At 51.3% G+C, this 10,156-nt stretch overlaps 1 protein-coding gene across 1 annotated transcript; it reads left to right on the top strand.

The window, feature by feature from the left end:
* The first annotated feature begins 293 nt into the window (after window positions 1-293).
* Window positions 294-10,156, top strand: ABHD14A (abhydrolase domain containing 14A). The gene is made up of 5 exons (XM_040358703.1): window positions 294-678; window positions 4,967-5,082; window positions 7,914-8,149; window positions 9,003-9,658; window positions 10,051-10,156. The coding sequence occupies exons 1-4, from the start codon at window positions 434-436 to the stop codon at window positions 9,180-9,182; spliced, it is 777 nt and encodes a 258-aa protein (XP_040214637.1). The 5' UTR covers window positions 294-433; the 3' UTR covers window positions 9,183-9,658; window positions 10,051-10,156.

The following is a 10,156-nucleotide window of genomic DNA, read 5'->3' as shown; positions in this document are numbered from 1 at the left end:
CCCAAATGAGGACACTATTTCTAGAGTTCTGGGATTCCCAGATTTCCTCTCACTTCCTCTTTTAGCTTTAAGACAGGAAGTGAAGAAAAAAATCGAACTTTTTTTTTTTTTGAAGCATGAAACAGTTTTTTTTTTTTAAACGTGTTTGAAAAATTGCTGCGCAAATACCGTGCGAGATAAAAAGTTGCGAGGGGTTAATTGGTTGGACTGCGAAGGAAGCGGCCATTCAGGATGAGTAGAATGGGGGAGGGGAGGAAGGAGAGACGCTGGCAGATGACGGAGGAGGTGGGGGAGGGGCTGAGTCAGACTGCAGCTGGGGGTGGGGATCAGCCGTCACATAAGACAGCAGCCGTCTCGCCGTCGTGCGTTTTGGGGGGATTGTGGTGAGAAGGAATCGCAGTCTGCGCCCCTCCCCCCCCCCCCCCGGGAAAGGATGGGATTGGGTCGGAACAAGGTGGCCGTCCTTCTTCTGGTTCTGTCCATCTCCGTCCTCCTCTACCTCCTTCTCCCCGTCGCCAAGCCGGACCTGGAGGAGCCCAAAGTGGAGAATCCGCGTTCCGAGACGCAGGACGGCGTGATGAACATCACCGTCCGGACCGCCACCCTCTCCGGGGACTGGCCCACCTTCTACCGGGAGGTCGTGCCGCGGAGCGCCGGGGAGGGCGGCCCACCCGAGAGGTGAGGACATCCATGTGCTGGGCCGGGACAAGGGGGGGGCAGGAGGGGAGGCTGCCCTGGGCACAAGGGTTTATTGCAGGCATGGGGGCGCCCTGACCCTAAATGAAGGGGGGGGGGCAGGAGGGGAGGCTGCCCCGGGCACAATGGTTTATTGCAGGGATGGGGGTGCCCTGACCCTAAATGAAGGGGGCGCCGTTTGGCATTGGCTGATGGGTACACTAGTTCTTGGATTCCCAGATTTCCTCTCACTTCCTCTATTTGCTTTGAGACAGGAAATGGAGGGAAATCTCCCCAATGGGGACACTAGTTCTTGGCTTTAAGACAGGAAGTGAAGGGAAATCTCCCCAATGGGGATACTAGTACTTGGATTCCCAGATTTCCTCTTCCTCTTTTTTTGCTTTGAGACAGGAAGTGGAGGGAAATCTCCCCAATGAGGACACTAGTTCTTGGATTCCCAGATTTCCTCTCACTTCCTCTATTTGCTATGAGACAGGAAGTGAAGGGAAATCTCCCTGATGGGTACACTAGTTCTTGGCTTTAAGACAGGAAGTGAAGGGAAATCTCCCCAATGAGGACACTAGTTCTTGGCTTTAAGACAGGAAGTGAAGGGAAATCTCCCCAATGAGGACACTAGTTCTGGGATTCCCAGATTTCCTCTCACTTCCTCTATTTGCTTTGAGACAGGAAGTGAAGGGAAATCTCCCCAATGGGGACACTAGTTCTTGGCTTTAAGACAGGAAGTGAAGGGAAATCTCCCCAATGGGGATACTAGTACTTGGATTCCCAGATTTCCTCTTCCTCTTTTTTTGCTTTGAGACAGGAAGTGGAGGGAAATCTCCCCAATGAGGACACTAGTTCTTGGATTCCCAGATTTCCTCTCACTTCCTCTATTTGCTATGAGACAGGAAGTGAAGGGAAATCTCCCTGATGGGTACACTAGTTCTTGGATTCCCAGGTTTCCTCTCACTTCCTCTTGGCTTTGAGACAGGAAGTGGAGGGAAATCTCCCCAATAAGTACACTAGTTCTGGGATTCCCAGATTTCCTCTTCCTCTTTTTTGCTTTGAGACAGGAAGTGGAGGGAAATCTTCCCCAATTAGGACACTAGTTCTTGGCTTTAAGACAGGAAGTGAAGGGAAATTTCCCCAATGGGGATACTAGTACTTGGATTCCCAGGTTTCCTCTCACTTCCTCTTTTGGCTTTAAGACAGGAAGTGAAGAGAAATCTCCCCTTTGGGTACACTAGTTCTTGGATTCCCAGGTTTCCTCTCACTTACTCTTTTGGCTTTAAGACAGGAAGTGGAGGGAAATCTCCCCAATGGGGACACTAGTTCCTGGATTTCCTCTCACTTCCTCTATTTGCTTTAAGACAGGAAGTGGAGAGAAATCTCCCTGATGGGTACACTAGTTCTTGGATTCCCAGGTTTCCTCTTCCTCTCTTTTGCTTTGAGACAGGAAGTGGAGGGAAATCTCCCCAATGAGGACACTAGTTCTGGGATTCCCAGATTTCCTCTCACTTCCCCTATTTGCTTTGAGACAGGAAGTGAAGGGAAATCTCCCCAATGGGGACACTAGTTCTGGGATTCCCAGATTTCCTCTCACTTCCCCTATTTGCTATGAGACAGGAAGTGAAGGGAAATCTCCCACTAGTTCTTGGATTCCCAGGTTTCCTCTCACTTCCTCTTTTGGCTTTGAGACAGGAAGTGGATGAAAATATCCCCAATGGGGACACTAGTTCTTGGCTTTAAGACAGGAAGTGAAGGGAAATTTCCCCAATGGGGACACTAGTTATTGGATTCCCAGGTTTCCTCTTCCTCTTTTTTGCTTTGAGACAGGAAGTGAAGGGAAATCTCCCCAATGAGGACACTAGTTCTTGGCTTTAAGACAGGAAGTGAAGGGAAATTTCCCCAATGGGGATACTAGTACTTGGATTCCCAGATTTCCTCTACCTCTTTTTTGCTTTGAGACAGGAAGTGGAGGGAAATCTCCCCAATGAGGACACTAGTTCTTGGCTTTAAGACAGGAAGTGGAGGGAAATCTCCCCAATGGGGATACTAGTTCTTGGCTTTAAGACAGGAAGTGGAGGGAAATTTCCCCAATGAGGACACTAGTTCTGGGATTCCCAGATTTCCTCTCACTTCCTCTATTTGCTTTGAGACGGGAAGTGGAGGGAAATTTCCCCAATGGGGACACTAGTTCTTGGATTCCCAGGTTTCCTCTCACTTCCTCTTTTGGCTTTGAGACAGGAAGTGGATGAAAATCTCCCCAATGGGGACACTAGTTCTTGGATTCCCAGATTTCCTCTTCCTCTCTTTTGCTTTGAGACAGGAAGTGAAGGGAAATCTCCCCAATGGGGATACTAGTTCTTGGATTCCCAGATTTCCTCTCACTTCCTCTATTTGCTTTGAGACAGGAAGTGGATGAAAATCTCCCCAATGGGGACACTAGTTCTTGGCTTTAAGACAGGAAGTAAAGGGAAATCTCCCCAATGGGGACACTAGTTCTTGGCTTTAAGACAGGAAGTAAAGGGAAATCTCCCCAATGGGGACACTAGTTCTTGGCTTTAAGACAGGAAGTAAAGGGAAATCTCCCCAATGGGGACACTAGTTCTTGGCTTTAAGACAGGAAGTAAAGGGAAATCTCCCCAATGGGGACACTAGTTCTTGGCTTTAAGACAGGAAGTAAAGGGAAATCTCCCCAATAGGGACACAGATTCTTGGATTCCCAGATTTCCTCTTCCTCTTTTTTGCTTTAAGACAGGAAGTGGAGGAAAATCTCCCCAATGAGGACACTAGTTCTGGGATTTCCAGATTTCCTCTCACTTCCTCTTTTTTGCTTTAAGACAGGAAGTGGAGGAAAATCTCCCCAATGGGGACACTAGTTCTTGGATTCCCAGATTTCCTCTTCCTCTTTTTTGCTTTAAGACAGGAAGTGGAGGGAAATCTCCCCAATGGGGACACTAGTTCTGGGATTCCCAGACTTCCTCTTTTAGTGATGGGGCAGGAAGTGAAGGGAAATCTCCTCAGTGGGCCAAAAAAAAAAAAAACATCTAATAGGGGTTCTAACCCTCTACTTTATCCATTACAAAATAAAATTGTCCTCATTTTATCATTCACTTTCCTCCGGGGTCCACAATTTGCAGAGCCCCGGGAACTGGATTTTCCACTGCAGGTCACTCGGCAGATCCGGATCCAAAGTCTCCAATGCAGCGAAATTCCCGGGAAATATTACCCAGAACCCCCCGCTCCTTAACCCTTCCACTGCCCGCCAGAGGATGTGACCAGTAAGGTGAAATCCCATTGGCTGCCTTTGGTGCTCCGCCCCCTCCCCCGAACATCCTGTTTAACCCTTTAAGTGTAAATTTGAAACAATGACGCCGATCTGTAGATTGTTTTTTTTCTATAACAGACGGCAGATGAGGAACGGAGTCCATTGTTTTGTTCCGATTCGCCGATGCCGGATTTACTGTTATTATAAAGGCTGCAAAAAAAAAATATTAGCAAGCCCCTCCCCCTCCTCATCCCTCCCCTCCTCCGGCGCTAATGACACGTCTGCAGAGACTCTAAATATAGAAAACGCGCTGCGGGAGGGCGGGGCATTCTTCGGGATCCTCCTCCTTCTCCACGTCGAATGAAATGTTCAAATAAAAATCTCATTTTATTACATTCTTTATTTTACACTGTGACGTCATCACCGGGTCTCTGTGACGTCATCACTGTGACGTCATCACTGGCTCTCTGTGACGTCATCACTGTGACGTCATCACCGGGTCTCTGTGACGTCATCCCTGGCTCTCTGTGACGTCATCACTGGCTCTCTGTGACGTCATCACCGTGTCTCTGTGACGTCATCACTGTGACGTCATCACTGGCTCTCTGTGACGTCATCACTGGCTCTCTGTGACGTCATCACCGGGTCTCTGTGATGTCATCACCGGGTCTCTGTGACGTCATCACCGGGTCTCTGTGACGTCATCACCGGGTCTCTGTGACGTCATCACCGGCTCTCTGTGACGTCATCACCGGCTCTCTGTGACGTCATCACCGGCTCTCTGTGACGTCATCTCTGTGTCTCTGTGACGTCATCACCGGCTCTCTGTGACGTCATCACTGTGTCTCTGTGACTTCATCGCTGGGTCTCTGTGCTTCTCTATGTCCTGCAGGTAGATCATGTAGTCTCCCCACCAGGGGGCACTCAGCACAGGGTGACCACACAGGAGACAATTGGGAGTCAGGGATGAAGCGTTGTCACCCGGTATCAGTCTGTATAATGAACATTTCCTGCTTCCAGGTTCACGGTGCTCCTCCTACACGGCCAATCCTTCACCTCGCAGACGTGGGAGAATCTGGGGACTCTGCAGATCCTATCAGAACACGGATATCGGGCGGTGGCCATCGACTTGCCAGGTAATTCCTATAGGCTGAAATGATCTCCTCCTCCTATTGGTGGGAACCTGAGTAACAAGGTGTGCAATGTTTATAAACAATGTTACTTTGTGCCCCCAACCCCCCACTCGGATTATACACCCCCACCCAGATACCCCCCCACTCTGATCATACACCCCCCCCCAGATACCCCCCACTCTGATCATACACCCCCCCCACCCAGATACCCCCCCACTCTGATCATACACCCCCCCCCAGATACCCCCCACTCTGATCATACACCCCCCCTCACCCAGATACCCCCCCACTCTGATCATACCCCCCCCCAGATACCCCCCACTCTGATCATACACCCCCCCCACCCAGATACCCCCCCCACTCTGATCATACACCCCCCCAGATACCCCCCACTCTGATCATACACCCCCCCACCCAGATACCCCCCCCCCACTCTGATCATACATCCCCCCCCACCCAGATACCCCCCCACTCTGATCATACACCCCCCCAGATACCCCCCACTCTGATCATACACCCCCCCCCCCAGATACCCCCCACTCTGATCATACACCCCCCCAGATACCCCCCACTCTGATCATACACCCCCCCAGATACCCCCCACTCTGATCATACACCCCCCCAGATACCCCCCAGTCTGATCACACCCCCCCAGATACCCCCCACTCTGATCATACCCCCACCCAGATACCCCCCACTCTGATCATACACCCCCCCACCCACATACCCCCCCCACTCTGATCATGCACCCCCCCAGATACCCCCCACTCTGATCATGCACCCCCCCAGATACCCCCCACTCTGATCATACACCCCCCCACATACCCCCCATTCTGATCATACACCCCCCCTCCCACCCAGATACCCCCCCACTCTGATCATACACCCCCCCCCCCACATACCCCCCACTCTGATCATACACCCCCCCACATACCCCCCCACTCTGATCATACACACCCCCAGATACCCCCCACTCTGATCATGCACCCCCCCAGATACCCCCCACTATGATCACACACACCCCCCCCCCCCACTCTGATTATACACACCCCCAGATACCCCCCCCTGATCATACACACCCCCAGATACCCCTTACTCTGATCATACACCCCCCCCCCCCGATACCCCCCCTGATCATACACACCCCCAGATACCCCCCACTGTGATCATACACCACCCCCCGATACCCCCCCACTTTGATCATATACCCCCCCACTCTGATCATACACCACCCCCAGATACCCCCCACTCTGATCATACACCCCCCCAGATAACCCCATTCTGATCCCACACAGCCCCAGATACCCCCCCACTCTGATCATACACCACCCCCAGATACCCCCCACTCTGATCATACACCCCCCCAGATAACCCCATTCTGATCCCACACAGCCCCAGATACCCCCCCACTCTGATTATACACCCCCCTGCACAGCATGGTGCTCACTGCCTGCACACTCGGGATCAGGATTCGCCCTCCTCTGCATGTTTGGATCCGTTCTCCATGCTTTCTCAGTAACTGCAGCTAAACAGCATGTCACCTAAACCCTCCACACTACCCCCTCCCCCTCTACACCCTCCACACCACACCCTCCCCCCTACACCCTCCCCACCACACCCCACCCCCCCCTACACCCTCCACACCACCCCCTCCCCCCTACCGGGCACAGCGTGGGGGTTTTAGTTTACCTGCTGGCCCTGTCTGCACCCCTCTAAATGTTGTGCCGGACTGCACTGGATGCCCCCTTCTCCTTCCACGCTACGACACTGAATCTGATCAATGTTTATAAACAATATTACTCTGTATTGGTCTGTCTGTTACTTTGTATCCCTCTATCTCCCCTGAATAATGTTTATAAACAATGGGGTAGATTCAGGTAGTGCCGCGCACTTTTTACGGAGGCGCTGCGTAACGTTTTTATGCTACGCCTCCGTAAATTACTTGCGCTACGCTTGATTCAGAAAGCAGTAGCTCCGTAATTTGCGGAGGCGCTCCATAAAAATGGCCGGCGCAAGCGCGCGTAACTTAAATGATCCCGTAGGGGGTGTGGATCATTTAAATTAGGCGCGTTCCCGCGCCGAACGTAGTGCGCATGCTCCGTCGGGAAACTTTCCCGACGTGCATTGCGGCAAATGACGTCGCAAGGACGTCATTTGCTTCAAAGTGAACGTAAATGGCATCCAGCGACATTCACGATTCACGAACGCAAACGATGTAAAATTTTAAATTTGCGACGTGGGAATGACGGGTATACTTAGCAGGGGCAGCCTTACGCAGAACCCGACGAACGCAAACGACGTAATTTGCGTACGCAGGGCTTGCGCAACGTTGTGAATCGGTGTTAGTATGCAATTTGCATACTATACGCTGAGCACACCGGGAACGCCACCTAGCGGCCATCGCAAGAATGCAGCCTAAGATATGCGGGCATAAGAGCCTTATGCCGCGCAGATCTTAGGCTGCAGTCGGCGTAACGAGTTCTCTGAATCAGGAGAAGTCGTTACGCCGGGGCAAGTAAGCAATTGCGCTGTGTAACCTATGGTTACACAGGCGCAATTGCTTCTTGAATCCAGGCCAATGTTACTCTGTATTGGTCTGTCTGTTACTTTGTATCCCTCTATCTCCCCTGAATAATGTTTATAAACAATGTTACTTTGTATCCCCTCCTTCCACGCTACGCCACTGCACCTGATCAATGTTTATAAACAATGTTACGTTACTCTTTTTTGCTTGTGAATCTGTTGCAGCTCTTTGTATGTTTTATAAAATCTTCCCCCGGGGGGGGGGGGGGGGGGTCTGATATCTGATGATCACAATGTGCGTCTCGTTCCAGGATACGGCCAATCACTGCAGTCCCAGCCGGTGTCATCGGAGAAAGGACGTTCAGATTACCTGCTGCACATCATTGAGTCCCTGGGGGCCCGCCAGCCAGTCCTGATCAGTCCCTCCATGAGTGGCCTGTTCTCCTTACCCCTCCTCCTGCTGCACCCGGACCGCCTCCGAGGATTCGTCCCCATCGCCCCTGCCGGGACCAAAGTTTTCAAGCCGCAGCAATACCAGCAGATCCAGGTAGGTGCATGCTGGGAGATTTAAGGGGTCCGCCCATCAATGATATCATAGGTATAGGTGGAGCCTGGTGGGCGGAGTCAGCCCGTCATAATTCCCAAAACTCCCATCATATCGAGAGTTCTGATTCCTTCTGTTACATTGTGTATAACCATGCTCTCCAAACTGCGGCCCGGGGGCCAGATTGAGCCCTTTGCTTGCCTTTGTCTGGCCCCTGGGGCATTTATACCCACACTGTCAGCAGTGGGGCAGAGTTCCTCCCACTGACACCAATGATGGGGCACTATTCCTCCCACTGACACCAATGATGGGACACTATTCCTCCCACTGACACCAATGATGGGGCACTATTCCTCCCACTGACACCAATGATGGGACACTATTCCTCCCACTGACACCAATGATGGGACACTATTCCTCCCACTGACACCAATGATGGGACACTATTCCTCCCACTGACACCAATGATGGGACACTATTCCTCCCACTGACACCAATGATGGGACACTATTCCTCCCACTGACACCAATGATGGGACACTATTCCTCCCACTGACACCAATGATGGGACACTATTCCTCCCACTGACACCAATGATGGGACACTATTCCTCCCACTGACACCAATGATGGGGCACTATTCCTCCCACTGATACCAATGATGGGACACTATTCGGAAATCAGAAATTCGAAAAATTCTGAATTAGAAAATGTCAGAATTCCGAAAAAGCCAAAAAAACTAAAATGAAGGAATTTTTCGGCAGTGCACACGTCTGTTCTCCTGTAGAGAATATGTTATTTACAGCCTATGTTACATATATTATAAATAATAAATATTTCCCTCTGTGTTCCACGCAGGTTCCCACCCTCATCGTCTACGGCACTCTGGACACCAACCTGGGCAGCCAATCCCTGGAGAGCCTGCAGAACCTACCCAACCACACCCTCAGCCCGCTGAAGGGGGCGGGGCACGCCTGTTACATGGACCGACCGGAAGAATTTCACTCCTCCCTGCTAATTTATCTCAGCAAACTTTAACCTCGCGCTCCGCGTGGGCGTCGCCGTGAGAGAAAAGGAGCGCGACCTGCGGAAAGGCCTGTGACTGGAGGGAGTGCGGAGAATCGCTGCGCTGGGTGTTTTTTTTCGGCGGCGGGGAGACGATTGTGATTTTTCTTACTCTTGGATATAAGGAAAGAGTTGATTGGCTCTTCCGATTGGGGAGAAGACGGCCAAGGCGCGTGTGTGAGGGACCCCCGACTGGAGGCCACAGAGTGGGGGAGGGGGTCACGGTGTTTAATGGCGCGTCACCACAATGTGCCAGACCGCTCCTCGCAATCATCCGCTTTTGAGTTTTTAGTAAATAATGTTCTTCTCTTCTTCTCTTCTAGTAACTGACACATAAGTGTGGAGGGTGACGGGCAATGCTTGGGCAAGTTAGCTTTACACTGTAAGGAGCTGTGAGATATGCGGGGGGGGGCACTCCATTATAGGTGAGAAATGTGGGGGCCCCTGAGGTGTATGGGGACCCCTCCATTATATTTCACATACATGGGGACCCCACCACTATATGTGAGACATAAGGAGACCCCACCACTATATGTGAGATATATGGGGACCCCACCACTATATGTGAGATATATGCGGACCCCACCACTGTATGTGAGATATCTGGGGACCCCACCACTATATGTGAGATATATGGGGACCCCACCACTATATGTGAGATATATGCGGAACCCCTCTACTGCATGTGAGATATATGGGGACCCCACCACTATATGTGAGATATATGCGGAACCCCTCTACTGCATGTGAGATATATGGGGACCCCACCACTGTATGTGAGATACATGGGGACCCCACCACTGTATGTGAGATACATGGGGACCCCTCTACTGTATGTGAGATATATGGGGACCCCTCCATTATATTTTACATACATGGGGACCCCACCACTATATGTGAGATATATGCGGACCCCTCTACTGTATGTGAGATATATGGGGACCCCT

The sequence above is a fragment of the Rana temporaria genome, chromosome 7 (assembly GCF_905171775.1).
Source record: "Rana temporaria chromosome 7, aRanTem1.1, whole genome shotgun sequence".
NCBI lineage: Eukaryota > Metazoa > Chordata > Amphibia > Anura > Ranidae > Rana > Rana temporaria.
Note: the sequence above shows the minus strand (reverse complement) of the source record. Positions and strands in the feature narration are given on the sequence as shown.